Source organism: Falco peregrinus, chromosome 14 (assembly GCF_023634155.1).
Source record: "Falco peregrinus isolate bFalPer1 chromosome 14, bFalPer1.pri, whole genome shotgun sequence".
In the NCBI taxonomy this organism is placed as follows: Eukaryota; Metazoa; Chordata; class Aves; order Falconiformes; family Falconidae; genus Falco; species Falco peregrinus.
The window spans coordinates 23,721,603-23,745,841 of NC_073734.1; the positions used below are offsets into that span (position 1 = coordinate 23,721,603).

The 24,239-nt window shown below is 41.8% G+C and overlaps 1 protein-coding gene across 1 annotated transcript in view; it reads left to right on the top strand.

Moving 5' to 3' along the window:
* GLG1 (golgi glycoprotein 1) overlaps positions 1 to 24,239 on the top strand; it is an 86,904-nt gene that overhangs the window by 46,837 nt on the left and 15,828 nt on the right. Inside the window, exons 5-13 of the mRNA XM_055818547.1 lie at positions 6,151 to 6,354; positions 7,014 to 7,085; positions 9,341 to 9,524; positions 11,346 to 11,560; positions 17,783 to 17,904; positions 18,562 to 18,663; positions 20,540 to 20,693; positions 22,368 to 22,505; positions 23,330 to 23,416. Coding sequence (XP_055674522.1) covers positions 6,151 to 6,354; positions 7,014 to 7,085; positions 9,341 to 9,524; positions 11,346 to 11,560; positions 17,783 to 17,904; positions 18,562 to 18,663; positions 20,540 to 20,693; positions 22,368 to 22,505; positions 23,330 to 23,416 — 1,278 coding nt within the window. The remainder of the gene's footprint in view (positions 1 to 6,150; positions 6,355 to 7,013; positions 7,086 to 9,340; positions 9,525 to 11,345; positions 11,561 to 17,782; positions 17,905 to 18,561; positions 18,664 to 20,539; positions 20,694 to 22,367; positions 22,506 to 23,329; positions 23,417 to 24,239) is intronic.

Below are 24,239 nucleotides of genomic sequence, written 5' to 3' on the forward strand. Positions count from 1 at the left end.
GTTATGGAGGTGGTGTGGCCTGTGCTATAACTCTTCCTGCTTTCTCAGGCTATAGTTGATAAGACTGGATCAGGAGCCTCTATCTGTTTGCTTCCCCTTTCCCTTGCCCACCTGAAAACAGTTGAAGGGCATGTAGTACCTAGTGTCACATTTTAGTAGTACAGACTTTATACTGTGTTTTATTAGGTAAAAGAATCAGTGTTCTTTTGCCATAAGAGACTTAAGCAGAGGTTGATGCAAAGAACAGTTTGTGGTGACTAGATGTGGGGTTATTTTCAAGGCACTGTCTTGCTCTGTCTATTTTGGCATACGTAATGCAGGCAGCAATTATGTAGTGCTGCAGGAGTGAGTGGCTGCTTTTATGGCAAGTTTTAGGGATGAAGTTATGAAATTAGCCTGTTAGCTTTTTACAGTGCATTTTAAATTATAGCTCTTATGCTTTTTAAAATTAGTCTTTCAAGTCTATTAATGATGAGGTATATTACCAAAAACATGTATATTTTTTGTTAAACAAAGTTTTCCTAGTTGCTAGAGATGTTTGCTTCTGTAAGCAGCTTCACATCTACAGTGTGTTAAATTGAAGTGCTAGTGTAATCCGGAAGGCTGAGCTGGAAACAGAAAGCACAAAAATAAGGATTCGCCTTCAGGAGCAAAAGCAACCATGCAAGTGGGAGGAACTTGCAGGCACTACGGGTTCAGACTGGTAACAGCTGAGCAGCTTGCTTTCTCCTTAAAATAAAGGCTTGCTTTTAATACTGGCCTAAAGGACCTCATGAAATAATCTGTTTCTGACAATCAGTATAAAATCCAAAGTGTAATACAAGAGTCCTGAGTGTCAGGTCTACATATTACCTGGGGCTTGACCAAGTTAAAATGGCAGCACTGAAGGGTACAGTAGAGTGGTTTTCATGAGCGTAAGCCAAATCTCATATGGTAGAAGTGAAACCAATGGTGGCAGCCTTGTGTGCGTAACTGTGCATAGCCCACCATGATGGTTGTAGAAGTTAAAATGGGTGAAGGGTGAGGATGGCCAAGGGGGCTGAGGTCACAAGACATCTGGGAGAGGGAAATGAATCCAGACTTTGGGTGGCTGAGTTTCTGTGGGATGTCAAAGTGAGGCACCGACCAAACTTCTGTGGAGGTTAGTGCAGGTTTTGCATATTCCTCACTTTTGTGGTACCCAACCCAGAATATCTTGCCTTGGTTTGTGAAAGCATCGCAGCCTGTCATACAGTGTCTTTTGTTATGCTGTCATCCTTGGCACTTAGAGCAACTGAAGTATTTTATACTGCTATGGAAACAGTTATAAATGGCTATGCAAGCATTTCTTTTGTTGGTGTTCTGTTCTATCTCTTTTCTGCTTTGGAGAAATCTAATTTACTCCCATCAGACACCGGTTCAGGTTTTATTTCCACACTGGAGCTTCTGAGAGCTGCCTGTAGAGAAACAGTCATTACCCTTTTGTGTGACTGAATGTAACTGTGAATTTAATAAATAGGACCTGGACACCTGAGGAGGAAGATGGGGGAAGAGATTCATCTCTCTCCTTTTTTTAATTTTTTTTTTTTATTTTTTAAACGGAAATAAGTGCTGCTAGACCCAGTAACTCCATCCACATCAGGCAGTTAGTAGATGGCAGTGTCATAGCTTCATCATAATAACTGGGATAAGCTGGCATTTTTAACTGTAGAAGGTACTTTAGGTATTCTGGAATTACACTGCCTCTTGAAGACCCTCTGCTACCTAACTCTTTTCCTTTTCTATACTTCCCTTTTTTTTTTTTTTTTTTTTGTTTGAGCTTGCTTTCTACTTCCTAATTGAATTTTGTTCCTGCTGGGTTTGTTGCTTCTGTGCTTTTCCACATTTCTAGTTGGTTTTCTGCTCTGTAAGAGCAATGTTCAGCTTGGAAGTCTCAATCTGACTGTAGACTTCATTTTGCTGTATATAGCAGAAAGGCTGTAGATATGTCATTTGAAAGCACTGATTTTTGAAATATGTCTGTGATATGGAGTTTGGAAGGGTTTTTTTTTTCTGTCGTTCCCCCCCCGCCTAGTTAATTCCAGTTAATGGAGAAATATTTAATAGTGGTTTCAGTCACCTTTCCCGTTTAGCTGTTGAGCTTCATAGTGAATTTGGTCTCCTGGTATTTAAAGCTTGCTTTGTCTTCATGGAATAAGGATCTAATTTGAAATTGAAATTGGTAATTGCAATGGAGCTTTTCTTCTCAGGCTGCCTATCAGAATGAGCTGCTTCTGATCTTGTTAATGTCCAGGATTGTATCAAACTAGTGGGTAGTGTATAGTTGCCTGGGTGCTGGACTTAGCCATGATGTCCAAAGTAGAGTCAATTATTTGCTGTAATGAAGGCTACGTAAGTGTCCATTGCACATCTGTTGCAGTACTTTACCAGATAATAGTATTTTTCAGATTCCTAAAATAAGACACATTGTTTTCTTGCCTTTTTTTCACCCCTAAGTACTTTGAGTACAGTTGCTCTCACTCTTTCCCTAGTTTCATAGAAGTAATGGACACAGAGGGGAAATGAATCTAAACTGGAAGAGATTATAACATTCAGCTCAGTCTTTGTTTACTTAGTGTAGTATTATAGCAGCGTACTATCAACTGAAGTACTGGGAATTAACTAATCTAAGAGCCATCCCTGTAACCCTGGTGTCTGGGCTCGCCAGGTGGAATGGCAAACTGGAGCTCACAGTAGGACTGCTGGCTGGTTCTCCATAGCCTCGCTGCTCTGGCTCTAGCAAGTCTGTGGACGTTCAGTGCAAGATGCTGTGCTGGTAAGACCAGTTATGCTTTACCATCCTGCTTCTTTCTTCTCCTGACTCTTTGCTGGTCACTTACCTAGCTTCTCTTGCAAGTCGGCAGCTAGAACAGTCTTGAACTCGAGGCATGTCAGGTTTTGGGCAGAACAAAGTCTTTTTAAAAATTCTGTCTTGGCCTGAAGCCATGTGCCTGGAGTTTGAATTTTGGTCATAGGAATTAAAATCTCCCAAAATGTGCTGAAGGGGGTTTTCTTGGGCACATTCAGAACTTGGTTCCATTTCTCTGTGGCTCATTGCTTAGGACAGCATTGGAAAGCTGCTCCTATCCTTTGTGGATCTAAATGTATCCTTTCATAAAGTTATACAGAGTTTCAAGGTGCTCCGAACTAGGTCATTATCTAGTATGTTTAACAGATCTTTGCACTTGTCAGTTAAAATTCTCCATTTAAGATTGATAGTGGTGGTGAGGCAACAATTCCAAGAAACGTGTGTGTTTTTTTAGATTTAATCTCTTGTATTTCAGTATTCAGTGTTGCACTAGGGAAATGAGGCCCATACTATGTCAGCTCATGCATCAGTTTTGGGGAGTCCTGGCTTGTGGGGTGAACTCAGAGGCCTTCAGCTCTAAGGTGAAAGTTTTCTGACAATGGAGTGCTGGACAGAGGAAAAGCTTTGTTGGGATTCATTCCGCAGCAGAGCTGCAGCAGGTGATTATAGCCTTGTCTGCACCAGGCAGCCGGTGTGGGAGCAGGACTGGGAGAGCTCATGCCATGGGATGCTGTGAGCTGGCAGCATGTGGAGTGCAGGTGGGATCTGGCAGCTCTGTGTGGTGTAGAGCTGCGAAGTGGTGCAGGTACCACAAATGTGTGTCAAAGCTGTGCTGCCATCCTTCGGATGAGCCTGTCAAACTTTTGGTTGCCAGCTGCTTTAGAAAAAGGTGGTTGCCAGCTGCAGTACACATTTGTCTTCCCTTCTGGTCTGCAGTAAGAGATTGTACAATCTTAAATACAGTAGCTGTTAGCCTATAAATAAAGCTTGAAGTTTGATTTCCCTAAACCATGATTGTAAAGTCCCACCTATACCCTGTTTGGTCAGTAGCGTGGCTGCCTTTTTCATTTCTTCAAAAATGCATAGAGTTAAGATCTCCTTAAGCTGGCTTAACTAGCCAGCATTAGCACTCAGGGACCTGATCTGCCTGAAACTGAACCCCAGGTTAGGTCAGTAAATGTCCCAGTGTCAAGTGGGCACCGAACACTAATGGCACCACAAGAAGGCATGTAAATGCTTGGAGGTAGGAGGAAAGGGCAGGACTGCATTGTTCAGGAGCCAGCTGTGTTGACTTGTTTCTGTTACATCTGACACATTTTTAAATTGCTCTAATATGGGGCAGCAGAGCAGCCAGCACTGCAGGGTGATCTACCCAAATGTAAAAAATTTTGTGAAGTAATGCAATAAATTAGTCATTTCATCTTGTGTCCCTGAAATGGAACAGTAAACATTCAGCATCCAGCATATGGAAATGTGCTTTCACTAGACTACTAAAAATAAGTTTGCTTTCATATATAATATGACTCTGACCAGGAATCTAGACCCATGCTGCAAGAAACCAGGAAATTTCTGATCTTCCTAGCAGGAAAAGCTTGCCTTGTGCCCTCCTTGTTGGCAAGGGGAGGCTGCAGGTAAGTGAGAGTAATCTTGGTGTGCCTTGCTTCCCAGCTGCAGTGTCACCTGGGCTGGAACAAAAAACTGCCACAGGATCTTAAAATGGTTGGTTTCAATCATTTACGCTTGCCAGCTCCTCAGTTGTAATTACTACCTACAACTGACCACAAGGATCTGCAGAACAGTGGTTGTTTTTGACGTGGTTACAGATAAATTGCAATTTTAAGTAATGTGGTGAACATACTGCTAACTAGTATTCCTCAGATCCGATTTGGGTTCAGTCCTAAAGGGACTGCTGATATATACTTGTATTTCTTCAGAGACACTGGTATCTAGCCAGCATGTGGAGTTGGCCGGTTCCCACTCAAAGAAAAGAGCAAACTGAAATAAGGAGTTCAGGAGTGTGTGGGTTTTGAGGTTGATTCCTTTTTTTTATTTTTTTTTCTAAGAGGAAAACTACTTATAGCCCTTTTAAACTGATTATACTTCTGGGTTGGGTTTACAACTTTCTCATTGGCTATTTCTTCTTGTGCTCCAAGTGTAGCAGAGTTAAAACAGGAAAGGCTGTCTGCCTGAGGAGACATGGCAAAACAAAAAGATTTGGAAGAGTTGCATGGCTTTGCATAGTCATGGTTATGTTTTACAGAGACTGCTCCCTTACTCATGCTGCTGCAACAGCAATGGATGAATCTGCTTGACAGAGTGAGATGAATAGATAGCTCCTCAATGGTTACTACAAATGCAAGGTTGAGTGATTCAGATGTGTGCAAATATGCATGTTTTCTTGTATACTCCAGATAGTCTGATAGAAGTTCAGTAGCAATATCCTGTCTGAGCAGAGCAGCATAAATTAAGGTGGTCTTCACAGGAGAAAGTTGGACAAGCCTTGAGAGGTCTGTTCCAGAACAGTTTTTGTTTGTGAGAGGAATTGGACCTTCTACAGAGGTATAGAGGGGGTACAGTTCCCTTTCTAAACATGTAAAAAGATGTAGGAAACTTTGGAGCTTTGATCAGCTTTGCCCTGCCTCTTCTGAGCTTTCATACAAATTGCAGGCTCTCCAAGTTTATTGGCAGTCACTGGTCATGGTCCAAAATGGTCTTCAGATTTGCAGGACAGTGGGTGCAGCGTATTGGGCCAGAACTGTTTTGTCCAAGACTTCATCAACTCTTGAATGCTTTGAATTTTTTATTCTCTTAATGGAGAATTGGTGTTGAGAAGCCTGGTCAGAGCTCCTTTGTGGCCTTTTTAGCATCACTAATTATCACCACCCAAACTGCAGGCTTGTCTCAGCATGGAGGAACTATGATTTTTCTCTCCTCCAAGTATGTTCTTAATGTGCTGCTGCTGTTTGCTGTTGCCATGGTGCAAAGAGAGCTATGTCAGATTAAAGATAATTTGGCTGTTTTGGTAAACTGTTCTGATCAGTGTGACTAAGTAGTGATAATCTCATTAAGTCACATTAAAACAAACCCAGAGCGCTAAAGGAGGAGATTTCATGGTGACCATCAGTAGGATGGTGATGTATAAAGTGTATGGATAGTATAGATATTATTAACTGTTGCTGCCTCTGAATATAAATGGAGTTTAGGCTGAACTTTTGGAAGTCTATATTTAGGCAGTTTGTTGCTTAACTTCTGTGGTGTTTATCTGGAATTACACTTGATTATGTAAGTGCGGTTACAGATGTTGTCTTGTCCTTCTCATACAGGATGCCCACTCACAAGGAGAGGTGGTGGCATGCCTGGAAAAAGGCCTGGTAAAAGAGGCAGAGGAAAATGATCCTCGAATTCAGGTTTCTGATCAGTGTAAGAAAGCAATTCTTCGTGTAGCTGAACTCTCTTCGGATGACTTCCACTTGGACAGGCATCTCTACTTTGCATGCCGAGATGATAGAGAACGATTCTGTGAAAATGTGAGTAGCTTCCTCTTGCCTTTTCTTCTACAGTAATCCATTAAAACCAAAACAAACCCCACCACAAACCCATAGGAAGAAGGGATGGAATGGTAAAGAGGAGCCTGAGCAAGATCGTGTAATACTGAAAAGAGACACCTTGTAGCTGTCATTTTGCCAATAAATCTAGTATTAAATTCACTCACTCAACAAACAAGTGTTATTTCCAGTGGGTTAACGAACTGAGTTAGCATAAATGGTTTAATAGGCATCAGAGCTGGTGTGACAGTGGAATGGCTCACATGGGGAGGAGGCAGCAAAGGTAAGTAACTGCTGCCTTCTGCAGCAGAAGGCTGTTGCACAAGCCTGATCTGACTTTACTTGCAGAGCTCCTTATCCCTGGAGCAATGAGCTGGTAAGCTGCTTTGTTCAGTCTGAATTAGCTTGTATCAGCTGAGTATCCTCTCACTAAAAAGGGGGACGAACATGACCAGATAGGGGTTTTTTAATGCACTAAAATGTAAAAGATTTTAGAAGCTATCACTGTCATTTGAAATTGAAATATTAACTTTAATATATTTCTAGTTGAAAAAATAAATCTCTTCAGGTATAGTTTAGCCTGCTCATTAAGCGTTACAAGTCTTAACTTTAATGGTAAATGTTACTGTTCTGTTTCACAGACTCAGGCTGGAGAAGGCAGAGTCTACAAGTGCCTCTTTAATCACAAGTTTGAAGAATCAATGAGTGAAAAGGTAGGTATCTCTCAGTGAGACAAATCCTTAATGCAGAGATGATCAGATCATTCATCAGTCCAGGCCTACATTATTCTTTTCCAATGTTGAGGAAAATCCATCATCTACATGGCTGAATAACCGGCTGCTTTAACAGATGCTTTTACTTTGATATGTTTCTGTTTCCAGCTACCTGCTGATGGCTTGAATTAATTGTACTCAAGTTACAGCCTTTAAAGTTAAAGATTTAAATAAATCAAAGCTTTTGGGTGGGTAATTTGGGAAGGTAGACAAGGAGCTCAAGTCACAGTGCTGTGATTGAGTGTTTAAAGTAGAAGTTACACCATGTTGGGGTAAGCCTTGGATAAATGCTGTCATAATGTACAGATTAGAAACAAAATGCCCAAATGCCTCCGCACAGGAAGCGGCGTGTGTTTCACTCCTGTTTTGAAGGCTATTAGTGTCTGTCTACGAAACAGCAAATTCTGTGGGAAAGATGCACAGTTCAGCTACTGAAGTTTTCCTTATGTTTTTGCTGAACATGTGGTTTTCAACAACAAATAATGTTCTGGGAAGCCAGTCCTGAAAAGAATTTGTATTGATGTAGGTGCTTTGGGAAGGCAGCAATGCTTTCAGTGATTTCAGAAGCAGCATCATAGCATTTGGTTTTCTATGAAATTATATCATCTGTCTGAAAGGATACAGAGATGGATATCTCTAAAGCCCTCCTTTTTGGAGCTCCACTAAAGGAGCCCCATTCAGAGGCCTGGAGGGATCAGACTAATTTCCTTTTCTTTAACTGCGTTAGCTATCTGAAAGCTTGGTTCCAATTAACAAACTCAAAACGGAGTGATCCCCGCAGGGTTGAAACAAAGCTTCATTTTGTATAAGTGCATTACTGAAAGGGACTGCTATTTTTGCTTAACCTGGTTTTGGTTGTACAGGGAGAGTGGTGGGTTTGGAGGGGTTGTTTCCATGGTCAGCTAAGATACAAATGTAAGATGTTGGGAAGTTAGACAAAGCTGTAGTAGATAACTTGGTGGGGAGAGAGGGGTGGACACTCTGAGTGTGCAGTTTGCAGAGCAGGAGGAACACAAAATCTAGTTCTCACTCTCGTAGCTGCCAAGGCAGGACCATCTGCAAAGTCACTAGTTTTGTAGAAGCTGTTACCCAGTAAAAAGTCCCTTCTTGCTGATGGCATCAGCTGCTGCATACATGTCTAGCCAACAATAGCTGCCTAGTGGGTGGCTTGTTTTGTGTAACTGCTCGCTGGGCTGGGCTCCCTGGCTGTATCTGACCTTCCCCTGCTCTGGGGGGTGAGGGATCTGTGAGCCTGTATCTGCCTGTGTCCAGAGCTTTAAGTCTGTCTGGTCTCAGTCTTGGCACAGAGATGGGAGCATGAAGGAGGGAGTGCGAATATCTTTGAAGTAGGGCTTCCCAGGTCCTGGAGTAGGTATGGGAAGGAGGGGGAGAGAAGTCAAGAACCTGATGTAAGGGGGAGGGCTATAGGTCATCTCTGTTTCTTCTGCTGAGATTGGTCCCTGTTTCTCCCCACCATACATGTGCACATTTTCCTTCCTTTTGAATAGGCTAAGAGTGGACAAATTTGCCTGAGCTATTCTGAATTATCTGCTGCCATCAGCTTTAATTTTCATATAATTTAAACCAAAAGCTACGAAGCGTAGCAGTATTTTTACAGGCTCTATTTTGGATGAGATTTAGAGGGTTGTTCTTGCAGCTGCTGGGTACGGGTTTGGCCACAGTGCATCCTCATGAGCCTCATCAGTTGTGGAAAATGGCTAGAAATTCCCATGGTTAGACTGCTTTATCTGCTGTCATCTGTTCAGCACGTTGCAGAACAAATCCAAAGAACATGCTATTTTGTAAATGCAACTGGAAGAAGTAGTTTCTTGAGGGCATGGGGGTGAGCATGTGCCACAGCTGGGATAAATGTCAGCAACTGATCCTAGTTACTGAGAATGAGTCACGCTCTCAGCCATAGCTCTTCACAAAAAGCTGGATGAATGTGCAGTTTTAAGCAGCGCTCTGCAGAGAGCTGCTGCCTTAAAACCCTTGATCTGTTGACCTCTGTGTGCATTGTTAAGTGTGGTTTCTATGAGACAAATGCAATTTCACTGCAGTCCAGATTAAATGCGTGAATTCTAAAACATCAATGGTCTTTTGAAATGCAACTTGAAAAGTTAACAGCAGCAGGTCTAGCTCTCCACCACCAGCGTGCGGTAGCTCATTCAGCCATCCCAATGTGTCTCCTGCAGTGTCGTGATGCGCTGACAACCCGCCAGAAGCTGATTGCCCAAGACTACAAAGTCAGTTACTCACTAGCAAAGTCTTGTAAAAGTGATCTGAAGAAGTACCGCTGTAATGTGGAGAACCTTCCCCGGTCTCGGGAAGCCAGGCTTTCCTATTTGTTGATGTGCTTAGAGTCTGCTGTGCACAGAGGTAAGCAGAGTTCAGTCAAGACGTGTGACTTGCTGGGATCTTGATTTTAAAAGTTTCTCTTGGACTTTCAGCTTCAACATGTACTTACAGTCCCCTTCTCCAAGTAACCTTTTCCAAACTTCAGAGGCAAGTTTCCTCATAATGCTTTCATCACTGTTGTTTTGAAGATTAGAATAGCTGAGTAAACCTCTGACACTGACTTGTGTTGTGTAGACAAGAAGTTTAAAATGCAAAATAGCGAATCCCGCTTGGGTGGATGATGTGTAATTGCAAATCCTTCTATTCACTGTGAATTCAAGCAGCTATTTTCTTCCTTTACGTAGTAAGCATAAAATATGCCACTAGGTTAAAATACAGAATGGGGAGCCTGTTTATCATCACTCAGGGAAATCCAGGGATAAGTCACTCCTCTGCCTCTTGTAAGTAATAGCTTTCCTTGCAGTTTGGTAGCTTGGGTAAATACCTTAATTCCTCTAACTCTAGTTTTTCTTATATAGGAGGAATATAAGTGAGATTTTTTTTTTTTTCATTTAAGTTAGTGTAAGCTGAAGATGTCCTAACACTATTTGCCATCTCAGAGGTATTAGAAGGCCCTGTGAAGCAGAACCATGCTAAAGGTTCTCTGTGAAATTGCTATAATAAGGAAACCAACTTGTTATATATCCTCTAGATCTGTACTGGAGAGTTTTGTTTTTTCCCCTTGGCATGCAGCTGAGTGGTTTCTGATTCAGCAGCAGGTCTGCATGCTGCAGTGCCTCTGGCATGGGAGGAAAAGACTGCTGTAACACCATAAGCAGTTGGTGCATTTATGAGTGAATAACTTACTGCTTCTGATTGATGTGGAAATGATGTGTCCTGTTTGTGGAGAAGTTGTGGGTGGTTTTTTTTCCCCATTTCCCTGCGGTAGGGCAGGTGCTTTCCTGAATTACATGCAGAAAACTGCTGTTCAGTTACTAATTTCCACTCTCATGGTGGAACGGGTTCTGCAGCGCGTGGCTCATGCATGAAGCATAACCTAGGAGGAGCGCTAATTATTCCACACACCTCCATGTGTCTGTATGATAATGGCTGGGAGCCCGTGTTGGGATGTAGGACCTCTGTTGTATGGGGCATCGTACGCATATGACTAGGTTGTGGTGGGTGCTACCAGGAGGGCATAGCAAAAAAGCCAACTTGTTCATTTTGATTTTAAAAATACCCTACCAAACTGTCTACGTGGAGGCTGTGGGAAAGCTTATAGCAGATGTAAGCATTTATTAAAGCTAGATTTCTGTGCAGCTACAGTGGTTTGTTAGACACTCTGTATATACTACTCTTGGTAACATGTTCTATTCTGGGGTTTTTTGGCTTCCTGAACAAGTATGTGCTGTTGCTGTAGAAAACCTTTTCCTTGGAGAAAATGTTTTAACCTGCTCTCCAGACAAATTTCTCCCCAAATTACACATCAAGCTGGTAAATTACCAGAGGTGATTTCCGTTTCTGCAGTGGAAAAACAAGCATACAGGGAAAAGCTGACCTGTGCTACAGAACTGCAGATCAACTCCTGTAATGTGAAATCCAAAATAAAATTCTCCTAATCTTTTAGGAATCCTTTTAAAAAAAAACACGTATTGAATCCATAGACTGGCTATGTTTTGCAGGTTCAGTTAAGCGACAAGAGCTACCATAATCCCCAACACGTCTGCTCTAGCACATTTGTTGCAACCTGTTGTTGTCCAGAGTGTGGATGTTGTCCCTATTTTTCCAATGTGATGGTAGCATAGGTTAAGAAGGGCTCTGCTAAGCATTAATACTAAGTCATGTCATCTTCTCTTGGCTCAGGTCGACAAGTGAGCAGCGAGTGTCAGGGTGAAATGTTGGATTACCGGCGCATGCTAATGGAAGACTTCTCACTGAGCCCAGAAATCATCCTGAGCTGCCGAGGAGAGATAGAGCACCACTGCTCAGGCCTGCATCGGAAAGGCCGCACCCTGCATTGCCTGATGAAAGTAGTACGGGGTGAAAAGGGAAACGTCGGGCTGAATTGTCAGCAGGCAGTAAGATGCTTTTCTATCACTTGACTTTTAGGTTGCTCAGTTGATAGAAGGGCTGATTTCATCTGTTAATGTTTTGCCTCGCGATGGAGATTCTGCTGAAGGCAGTCTGGCTCTGCAGGGTACAGAGGTCTGCTAGAACTTGGTATCTAGCAGCACATTAATGTGTTGGGGTTTTTTTCCCCCCTCAAATACGTTTTGGATTGTTTTGCTCTGGAATTTTATACTGGATCTCTAGCAGTTCTTCTGCAGCAGCTTTCAAGTCATGGGATTCTCTCTTGGGTGCAGGATGTAGGGAAACTTACCTTTTTATAAGTTTTAAAACATTCCTTCTCCTGCCCTTGCCCCCTGTGCCCTGTCCTTGGAAATGCACTAAATCTTCTTAAAGCGCCTTTCCACTCAGTTTTATTTTTGATATTTCATTCAGCTTAAACAGTGGAAATGGAACTTCAGGGACAAGTAGGTACAGCATACTGCTGTGTGTCATTGTAGTTCCAGCCACTGGAGGAAATGTTCTCCAAAACGGGATTATTTTGCCTTTTTTAAACTCATTTTTGGCTTAGGTGCATCCTGTATGTAGTCTTTTTAACAGTTATTTAATATTTGTGCAAACTCATTAGTGCTTTTTAATGTGATATGACATTTTTGCATTTAATACTTGCTTTTAGTGGCCCATGAGCCTGGAAGAGTGAAATCAGTGCCAAAAAAGACTGGGGAGTGTTAGCACTCACGTAGGAATTTGGGGAGATGTATGCTCTTGACTTTCTGCAATATAAGAAACTACTGTAGTCCATTTTAAGTGTAAGTGTAGCTTAAGGCCTGAGCCCAAAATGTTGTCAGTTTGTGTATGTTAGCAGAGATAAGTTAATATCCGTTAAGTTTTTGTAAGGCATAGGGTGGTTTTGTGATGAAGCTTATTTTTGCAGAAATACCAGGTGTATTGGTGCAGCAGCTGTACAGTTTGAGTCATTCCTGCAGTGAGCTGTAGTGCATGACTTAGACTTTGCAACATTTGTGTGAAAAACTGAATACTTGTTTCTGTTTAAATATGAAATTGAACTTGCTGCCTCAGAATTTGATTATTTGCAAATTGTCAGATCGGTTCATCTTGCAAATAACTTCCAGATCATGAAGTGCATGTTCTGAACAAGTCGTAAGTCAGTGCAGCGGACCCCCCCAAAATGATGTAAGATTTTAGCCTTCTGGAGAAAAAGAATGTCTGTGGAAATCTATAGGGTTTTTTTTTTCCAGTTCTCTTCTGCTTAAGCTAGTGCTTTATTTTTGTACAGCAAGTTGATGCAGCAGCAGGGCCTGTTCATGACTCCCCTTCAAGTTAAATGACCTGTTCTGTTCTCTGTGCAAAAGACAGCAGGAGCAAATTAAGTGGTGTTCTTATAAAATATGTTTTTGCCCGTATTTTTGTGGGCAAGAAGAAATAGATGATTGCAAGAATAGGATAAACGTTCCAATGTTCTGGGTTCCTGTGAACTGGCTATTGTATAGCTGCTTACAACTTCTGAGGTACTAAGTCATTTACTGTTGATATTTTTGTATTTGAATGGTAATGTTTGTCTTGGTCATCACGGGTTTTGTTCTGTTTTGATGTATTTTGTTAGAATGAGCTTCCTGCTTCTACCTTCTATGGTAGGTAAATTATGTTTGTAAGGAAGGGAATATTTTCTGAAACCCTTCCAGATACTGTGTGGCTTGTGCAAGACACTCAAACTCCCTGTCATATGAGATTGGCCCATATGACAGGCCATGAAGAAGGCATGTTAGGGATCCATCCCTTGGTAGTAGCTGGAGCTACTTCAGTTCCTTTTGGATACCTAGAGAGCACCTTTGACATATGCTTCTGCTGAGCCACTGCAGCTTGTCTGAAGCTGGTTTCTCAGCTGCTTAGTTGCCATGTGTCAGCATAGTTCAGTCTTTGAGACACGTGGATGGTCTCAGAAGTGCTGCTTTGGTAAATTCATTCATGGGAGAAAGATTGACCTGCATCAAAAAGCAAGGACTGATATTTTTGTTGTCTAGTTTGGGTGTTTTTTTGGGTTTTCTTCTCTTGCAGTGTAATTTTGGTGAGATAATCAGTTTGTAACTCTGGTAGATCCTCATGCAGATAGGATGGCTTTTTCAGGCACCTCCCTGCCAGCTTGCTTCCTGGCTAGTGCTTGCTCCACATGACTTCAGCTCAAGTCCAGCTAGACTAAAGCTGAGTACTATTGTTTCATGCTTTCTGATGTCCCTGGGCAGTTCTTGTTTCAGGAACGAGGTGCTGATGCTCTAAAATTGACCTTTGATGGGGCTGTTGATGGTGGAACTGCTGGTCTGTGGCATCTCTACCTTTTCACCTGCAGTAACAGAGGAAATCAGCATGCTTGCTTTGGGGTTGTTCCAGCAGAACTGGCTGGGGTGCTTTGGGCCCGCCTCCAGATATTGTCTTTTCTATGCAGAGTCAAAAACTTGTGCTTTTAGTAGCACCATTAGGTAATGCTAATATAGCACTTTGATTTCTTGGCTAGCTCAAAGCAGTGGGGCTTGTCCTCAAATTCTTTGTTGTAGAAGCTGTACAGCTAGACATACTTGCCTTAGGTGGTTTGTTTGAGGAAATTGGAAGGGGAAACATCTAATTTGGATCTGGTTTCACTTACTGTCCTGTCTGTCAAGGTTTGCTCTGGTTCTACTTGCCTTATGAAAGCAGATACTTGTCCATCTGCCAAAACCAACATAATCCCAAAACAACAAAACATAACCAAAGAACTTCCATGATGTTTTCCTGCAGGCATATGTGCTCATACCCTTTCCTGCAGGAATGAGTGATTCTTTATATTGAAAACTGTCAACAAGATATGCTCTCAAACTTTCTCAAACCCTGATTTCTTGATCTGAGAAGTTCCATTTCTTGTGAGACACCTCAACAGAATAATCTTGCATGTGAGAGTCTGCGCTCACAATTAACCATGCTGCTGTGCAAGAAGCATGCCCAGACCCAATGTCTGAGAGCTGTGTGGGTTTTTTGTCTGTTTTGATCAGTGGACTTTCCAAAATGCTGAAGTTCTGTAAATGGTAGAGGAATGAAGGCTTTCAGTGTAACGTAAGTGGTTTGGCCTAAGTTGTTTTTTGTTTGTTTTTTTTTAAAAACAAAACACAAATCCTGGGTGTGTGTTTGACGTTATTTTGCCTACCCTAGGCTTTAGTACCTTGCTCACCCCAGTATATCTCGGGTGTGCACTAGCAATATGCCCTCTTAAGGGCTCTTTGCAGTTTGGGTTTGCTGTCTGAGTGCTCTGCCTGTTCTGAAACAAAGGATGGGGCTCCTGTTACTTATGCTATCAATGTACTTCTCTAGAGATGTGTCTTTTATTAAGAAAAAAAAATCAGAAGGAAATACTACTTCTGGAGCATGTCTTCCCATGTAAAACAAGCTGCTCTTTGCTTTGGGAAAGCATATAGAGCTTGGATATATTCCAGTCATGAAATAGTCTTCTGCAGATATCATTGGTATGTTATTCTTCAAAGACGGAGGTCCTGTGCTTAGGGAGGGTGGGTATGTGATGCTGTAGGTCATCAGCAGATAGATGTGTCCCTTCATTGTGAGCATCAGCCCTTAAAAAGTCTACAGCTGTCCTGGCAGTGTCTAGCACCTGTGGTGTCACTTAGTGGAAGCAATATTTTATACTGAAGCTGCTAGCAATTTGTTTTTCAGATACGTGGCTTTTGTATTGCTCTGGTCTCATCCTTTTTTTTTTTTTTTCCCCTGTTCACTCTCCTGAGCATGCAAAACTGAGCCCTTCTAAAAGGGCAGATATTTCTGCTTCCAATTTCTAATACAGCTAATAAAGTGATAGTTAACGGTTAATTTAGCTCTGTATTGGGATAAAAGTTCAGAAGATTATAAAGTTTATGCAGCTGCTCTTCAGCTGCAAGAGTTTGTTGTGGGAGGGAGGAATATCCTATAAAACCTTCACTTCTGTTACTGGTGCCAAATTATTCCCTTGCTCCTGCAGTCAGGGCAGCTGGCTCACTGCTGCACATCTTGCACGTGGCTGAGAATTGGGACTGGGAGTCCTGCAGTTATGCCCAAAACAGGGCAGAAAGACTAGGAGGTGATCTGGTGCTTCTGAGCCGTCATACCCAGTGTGCTTTGGCCTCTTCCACTTGATAGCACCAAAAGTACCAATTAAACTGAGACCTGAGGAAGAATCCTGTCTACATAATGTTCTGGCCAGTTTATTTAATCTCTGTGTGTAAAAAAAGTGTAAGCTTCGAGGTTTCATTCACCCATTTGCCCTTGAGGGAGTTAATTCCACTAATGGTACTTGGTCGCTTTTTATATGTAAACATCTGACACGAAGGGATCCCAGCACTTTACATGCAGAGTATTTCCTGTCTGTGTAGGGTGTGCATGCCAGCAGAATGACCGTATTTCTTCTCCTTTCATTGATTCTTAGAAAGTTTGTAAAGGATGTATCACTTCTCCTGCTGATTAAGGTGCAGCTGCCTGTTATGAACCGGATCCTGGGTTGGCTTCTGTTTTTGACTGCTGTCAATGTCTTATAAAATGTTTCTTTTTTTATTACTATTTTTTAAGGGAAAATGTCCCAAGAATTTTTGAATGAACAGCTTGTTACTGCTAGGCAGCACTCTTCCGAGCTGCCTACATCCCTTAGAAGCTGAGGCTGGACATAACTAACTTTGGCCGAGAATGAGTTGCAGGAGATCCTGTGTTCCTCCCAGGCAGTCTGTGGTTTGTCCTTTTGATTACAAGTTTGCTATTGGATAAATAGCACTAGCTTGTGTTTTCTTCCAGTTCTCTGATGCTTTTTTCTTCTCCATGTTTTGTGGTGATAGGGCTCTGCCCTGAAAATTTCCTGTATGGTGTTCAGGTGCAACCTTTGAAAGATGGAGAATAAAATTGTTACTGTGCTTGTGATTTAGTTGGGCTGGGGGCCAGTAATAAAAATTAAGTCCATACCAAGATATTAACAGTGGAAACCACTTGATGTCAGTGTGCAGTTGCCTTCTAAGCAAGCTCTTCACACCCAACTACCCCCCTGACACCACCTCCCCCACCGCAAAAAAAAAAAGTTTGTCTGTTGAATGATGATACCAGTTTGCCCTACACATCAGTCTTTGGGAATTCACAGCTTGGTGGGGAATGAAGTGGGGCATGGGGATTCTGGCCTGAAAGCTACCCTTGTCCCCCAAACTACAGACTGAGATATACCCAAATTCCTTTCCCCTGGCCCAGCAGACATCTCCCAGTTTCATGTTCAGATGCCATGGGCTCTGCGTCTGATTTGGAAACCTAGTCCTGTGGATGCTAAATTATATTTTCTTATTAATAACAGACTTATTTTTCTGAAGCTTTTAATCAGAATAACTGTTTCACAAGAAGAAAAGATTTGATGAAACTTTATATGTTGAAAGTATTTAAAAGTCACAAAGGGAGTGCTGGGATATCACAGCTTCAAGTTGGTACACATGGTGTCTCAGTCTTTGGGAAGTTTTTGTTTTCATCTTTCACTTACACAGTGACTTAGGTAGATAAAACCTGGTGCCCTGCTTTTATTATTAATAAAAAATCACGTACAATAGACCAAATTGCAGTTACCCTGGCTTCTGAAAGCTTGAACAGGCATCCCTGAGGAAATGCTGCTTCCTGGGGCAACAGGATAGGATATTTTATCCTGTATTTCAATAAAACTTTTTTGTCCTCTCCAGGCAATTCAAAAACTGTTTTAAGCTTTGTTTGTAGTTAGGTGACTGGTCTTTAAATATTGATTGGGATTTCATTTGTTAGACTGAAGTTGTTAGAAATTCATGAGAATATGACAAATTTGCATGTTCAGTACCGTCAGCCTTATGGGATGAGATTGCCCCCAAAGCATAAGGTGGATCAAAAAAACAGTATTAAAATTTTACCACTTCTGTTCTGTAATTAGCTACATAAGTGGTCCAGGTTTTCAGTTTGCCTTCAGTGTGTGACCAATCTCATCTAGTGTTCCTGGTCTACTTCATAACGATAATTAGGATTCAGCAGTGCTGGCCTCCCATGTCTGGCAATTGACTTGGCAGCACAAGCGCTTAAAACTAGTAACTGCAGAGCAGAGGCCATACCCGGCAGCGTTGTTACTGGCATAGAATCGCCACGCTGAGAGGTCGCAAGCACTCTTGTTTTGATCATTATAATTTGTTTCCTTATCCACAATTTCTTTCTTCCAGCTTCAAACACTGATTCAAGAAACTGACCCCGGTGCAGATTACCGCATTGACCGGGCATTGAATGAGGCATGTGAATCGGTGATACAGACTGCCTGCAAGCACATACGGTCTGGAGACCCAATGTAGGTGGCTCTCAGTTACAACTGATTATTTTATTCCCGTTGAGCATCCATGAAGGTTGTGTGGCTGACCAGCACAGATACTAAAACCTGTCCAGAAATGACAGACTAGCAATTTTTACAGAGTTGGAGGTGTGAACCAAGTTCTGTTTTCATTTATGCCATATAAGCAGGCCAAGTATTTTTATAACAGGGCTGGTTTAGCACTGGTGAAGGATGTAACTATTTCAGGCATTTAAATTAAATATGTAACATTTGATGTGCTAATTTCTCTTACAATATAAGTCTTTAGCAATGTCACAAAGACAAAGTACAAGCCTTGAAAGGCCAGTTAAGCAAACCCATACTGCAGAGACAGATATCTGTTATCTTCAGGTCTGATATATATTGTCTTCTAAGCCAGATTTTATATAAAATATTCCTTATGGTTTTGTCATGATTTGCTGAGGTAACTAAAACAATGGAATTTAGGAGGGTACAAATGTGCTATATAGTTGTTGATGTAATCTTTTTGAAGGAAGAGAAAAATCTTCACTGTGTTTGAATGTATTATCTATGATGGTTCATTGGAAAGACTGATTTGGCAACACCAACTGTTACAAGGAAGCTTCAGCATGGTTGTAACAGTCTGTTGCCCACCTTTTTTTCTTCTGTTTGCAGGATTCTGTCTTGCCTGATGGAGCACTTGTATACCGAGAAGATGGTAGAGGACTGTGAGCATAGGCTTCTGGAGCTCCAGTATTTTATATCTCGTGATTGGAAGTGAGTACTGTAAAACAAGATTTATCCTCACTTGATGATGTGTTTAGCATTTGGTATGCATTAGCAGTTTCTGGTAAAACAGTATAGCTTATGCTTGTTCAAAAGGGGACTTTTAAGCATGCCAAATCGGTAAGGCATTAATGCCTGTCTAGAACAGTAGAAGCAAAAGTTGCTTTTAGAGAAAGTGTGATGCCCACTTAAATCAGATACTCGCTTAGAAATGATGCAACCCTAAAAACATCTCAAGTTTGAGCTCTGAAATTCAATGCATCTTTGATTAAAAGAATTTTCTCTGGCCATACTGAATTTGAAGTTCACTTCCTGTGCAAGTGGCAGCCAGTTTTATCTGGTCTGTGCACTGCAATATGGGACTGAAGCAAACCAGACTACTAAGTGTAATAAAGAGGCACTGTGTGAGAGGCTCCCCGCTTCCATTTCTGCCTTTTTTTCAGTTTCTTTGGGTGTGATTCCAGCTTGTAGAGCAGATGTAATTCCCTTTGGAGGACTGCTTTCCCAACTCTGTCATCCAAAGATGACAGTGCTTTGTTTTAAATATGTACAGAGCCCCTTGTACATGACCATTGAGGAAAAAATAAGTGTTTGGCTTTTCTGAAAAAGTTTGAGGCGTGAGGGAGTACATTAAATAGGGTTACTGCAAGAAATGGTATAATTGTTCTCAGTGACTACAAGGGGAGTGTAAGGCAAGAAGCCATGGACTTCAATTACCACAAAGGGTATTCAAATAAAACATTAAGAATGTCTGACTCATGGCAGTATCTATGGACAGCATCACCAGTAGTTAAGAGCTGACGTGCTCTGTGAACCTTCTGCTTTCAAAACACATGGAGCTTCATGGACCAGAGAGTTTAGGGCTTTGTGGCTGTTTGTTTAGTCATCCCGATAACTGTCTCCATAGGTAGACAAAAATACTTAATTTTTTCCTCCTCTTCCTGTTTCCCTTCATTGCTGGTTTCCACCACTGTTCCTGCCTGTACAGTGTTGCCAGCAGGCAATTCATTGCTTGAGCTAAACTTAAGTGATTGGAAGAAGGAAAACTGAGTATTTGCATTTTGCTGGGAGTAAAGATAATTCCAATTCATATTGCAGACTGGGCTATGTCAGCTTATCTTTCTTGTTTAACCACTGTTCGCTAGAACTGGCTTATGAAAACTGTTGTGTTAGCTGTGTGCCTAATGCAGATGCACAGAGTAGAAATAATTATACAGATAATGATAAAAGTAGTAAGAAAACTGTCTGCTGTTATCACTTGATGTTTGCCTTCTAAATTGTTGCAGAAAACTGAAGTTTCTGTTTTGGAAAGTTGGCAATATCTCACTTGGCTTTAAGCAATTAGATGTCACCTTAAAGAGTTCTGCACTTGCAGATTTCTTGTATGCAAAAGCAAGGGATGCTGAGTCTTCAGTTAGTTCAAATCAAGAGCAGACAGTAATTAATCAGACTCGGATTTTTATGAAAGTGGTGTTTCAAAATGGCAGCAATACAAAGTACACATAACATATTAGACAAGCAAAACATGGTATCTATCTGCCTTTCTGCTGCTTTGGGATATCTAGGAGATGATTTCTCATGTCATCGTTTGGCTGGCATGCTGCAGAAGAGAATGGGAGGTGCTTCAATAGTGTTGAAGGTTTCATCATAATTAAGGATCTTAGTGTATTTTTGCAAGATTAGGGAGTTGATTCCAAACTGAGTGACAGGCACTTTGCCACCTGTTGGTTCAGTTGGTTAGACACTGCAGACCGAATGATGTGGTGTATGAAAACTTGAGTGGATTTTTCTGCCTCAGAAGTTTTTCAGAATATGAAAAAGGTTAAAAGTTTAAATGAAGTGCTAGTGATAACTTTTCTGTTTGCAGATTGGATACAGTCCTTTACCGCAAGTGTCAGGGAGATGCCTCCCGTCTCTGCCATACCCATGGCTGGAATGAGACGAGTGAGCTGATGCCTCCAGGGGCTGTTTTCTCCTGCTTGTACAGGCATGCATACCGCACAGAGGAGCAAGGAAGGAGGGTAGGTGCTAGAGTGCAACTTACTGCTCTTTGATCTGTAATAGAAGGGTTGCACATATGGTTTGGAAGTTGGACACACTGTGCTAAAACTGCAAGAACTCACAAAAGCTACTTAAAAGCATTTAACGTAGGTGGTACTTGCGCAGCTTTGGATGCCTAGCTCCTCAATTGTACCTTGAAGGGCTATGCTGCTGTTCTGGTAAGGCAAAATAGCCACATCAAGGTGTGACAACTGCCCGCAGAGGGGAATGCATACTGACAACTTGGGTATATGTTTAGACACAGTGCCAGTTCTCCCCCTTGTTTTTCCAGAGAGGAATGTGATTGCTTGTAGATAGCTAGCATAGCTGCAAAATTGGTTTTATGCAAAAAGGAGTTCCAAGCCTAGGTTTTCTAGGCTGTTTCTAATTAAGTTTTGATTTGAGTGCAACTTCAGCTTATGCTCCATTATATTCTTCCTATTGACATGAAGAATCCTTTCAGTTCTTCGGAGCATACCGTACTGGTAAATGTGCTTATGCTGTCTTTAAAGAAGACGGTAGGGATCTGACTTGCTGCCCTGCAGTCTGGAGATCCACCATAATCACATTTGTTCTGGTTCAGAGCTACTCAGGTTTGCTGCCCTCTTGTGCCTTTATCAAGGCACTCCCTTGAAAGCAGCTGGGTACTTCGTTTCCATTTCTTTTGGCACTGTAGTGTACACAGCCCCGAAGAGTTGGTGGGTTTACACGATGGCCTGGCTTAAAAATTAATTGCTACAGCTTGATTTAGAAGGTGTTTTGTGGCAGAGATCAAATATTGATTGAAACAATCTCTTTTTTAGGAATAATTTTTTTAAAAAATGCTGTTTCTTAGTCGGCTGAGTTAAGTCTTAAAATTTTTTTACATTAGTGCTGACCAAAGAAATCAATAGCCACCCTGCAAATAACCTTAGAGAGAGAAAAGGCTTTTAAATGTATTTTTCTTGTGGAAACTAGGCTAAGGGAGCAGCAGTCATCTTGAAATTTAGTGTTTGAAAGCAAACTCATTAGAGTTTAGATCTGTACTTTTTTCCAGTGCTGTACACAAAATGCTAGGTAACTTCCAGTGGTTTGAATTTTTAAATGTATGATGTTTTAAGCTTCGACAAGTGCATTTTAGGTCTGACGAGCACTGTACCAGTGTCCCTTGATTTTCTACAATTTGTTTCTTCCTCAGTCTTGCCAGTGCTGGCTCTGATGTGCTGCAGTGGGGATTGCTGAGAAGAAACCATACAGCAGGACTATATCGCCTTATTCTGGTCTTCCCTTTCGGTGTCGAGGGCATGAGCTATTTTGACTTTCTGCTCCAGAAGCAGTCTGGAGCTTTGAATGAAGGGGTCAGTGCAGCAGATAATCTAGGGACCTGCTTTGACATCTCATTTCAAAAGTGAAGGTTTAAGAATATAAGATTGATTTTAGTGGAATGAAAGGAGCCTCCATCCAAACTAAATAACGTAGCTCCGAACTCTTTTGAAGCCTGGTTCACTGGTGGGGCCCCAGCAGACTTGTGCTGAGCACTACAGGAAAACTACCATGCTTTCTGGGTTTGCACATGGCATTTGTGGTTACTCACAGTACCTTACCTGACAGCATCTTGTTTGCGTTGTATGGGTGTAGAGACCCCATACGCTAAGTGCTCTCTGCCTCCCTTGCAGCTATCACGAGAGTGCAGAGCAGAGGTCCAGAGAATCCTCCATCAGCGTGCCATGGATGTGAAGCTGGACCCAGCCCTCCAGGACAAGTGCATGATTGACTTAGGGAAGTGGTGCAGTGAAAAAACAGAGACAGGGCAGGTACTATACACAGGAACATTTCTACTTCGTTTGCAAAGTTGGAGGGGTGGGAAGGGCAAAAAGGGGATAAAGGGACATCTTGTTAGCTGTCTCTTTATAGCTGAGACTATATTAAAAATGAGTGCAGTTTGAAATGTAATCTACGCTAGACTGAGGGATGAAGGCGATACGAAGCAGCTTTGTACCTACTGCGTGGCTTCAGTAGGTTGAAAAGGGTAGTGGAATGAGAAGGGGAAGGGCATAGTTAACAAGCAGGACTTCAGTGAAGTAACCCCACCCCACCCTGGCTCTTACTTGTAATATTCTATTACAAGTTTGGCATTTCCCACATAAACTTTATCCTGTTTCCATTTAGCAAATACTGACATGTTTCCTGTGTTTATACAGAACTGAACTAACATCTGCTGCTACTTAACAAAGTTTCAAGACTCATGTTAAATTGCTGTGCCCCTGCAGAGCTGTAGGGAAGGAGCCGTTCAACAGCAGATGCAGTATGCCATTGTCTTTTTGACATGCCAATCATAGGTTGTAGCTTGGATAATCAGCCTCTCATTAAGGGTTATGCAAAGGGCGAATTAAATATGTTATTCCAGAAGTGAAAGCACATTATCATGCAGCTTTTGAGAACAAGCAGTAACATCCTAGACTAACATCCTCGATCACTGCTATGTATATGTATTCTGGGAGTGCCAGTAGAGGAATGGGATTAAATGAGACGTAGGACTTCACAAGGAGGAGGGCAGTTTCACATGTGTTACAGTATTTCAAGCCCAAATGTTCAACTTGGGTTCTTGGATCACACACTAAAATGCCTGCTTTTGTAGGAGCTGGAATGCCTTCAGGACCATCTTGATGACTTAGTGCCTGATTGCAGAGACATAGTGGGAAACCTCACTGAGCTGGAGTCAGAGGTGAGCAGTTTTCAGCCTGGGATAAAGATATTAGTTGAGCATGTCATTTTGATAGTGATGAAAAAAAATGAGGTCAGAGTACCTGCAGAAGTGTAGCTCTCTGAGATCAGACAGAGACCATTCTTTTTACCCCATACAATGGAGATTTTCATGAGGTGTTCTTGAGGAAGAAAAATGAGCAACAGTTCAGACTAGGCTGGTGATGACATTTCTCCTGCTTAAAAAAATCGCTTATGGTACTGAAGCTAAGATTTCTTGCACAGGTAACCAAGTGACCTTTGGTACCAGTCAAGATATGTCATGGGACTTTGTTTTTGGTCTTGCTTGCAAGTAGTTTCGAGTACTATATTGCAGCTTCCCTCCTTCCATCCCCAAAATTTTGCAAGAAATAGCTGCTAGGTTTTCAGTGAGGTCAGCAGCTTTACTCGTGTTATGAAGCTGCATATTTAACTGTCTTGCCCCAAACTGTTCCCCATATCTCTTAAAATTTACGTTGTGCCCTAGGGAAGGCTTCCTTCCAATGGTTACAAAATGGTTGGCTCGGAACTGTCATAAATCTTATCACCTTACACTTAGGTAGTAGTTTTTCTAGTGCCGTAGCATCCAATTCAGAGGAGATTGGCCACATTATCCAAGCAATGAGTTTTGGTGGAGACCAGGCTCTTCCCTTGAGCTGGAAGGCTTGTCTTAACGTTTACGATGTTGTTGGTAAGGGTGAACCATAGGATTTCCAGAACTGAAGGGCAAAGCTGGCTGAATAAGATCTTTCAAATCCCTGTAAGCTGAGTTCAGTTTAACTTGTTACCACAGGTGGATTTTTTCC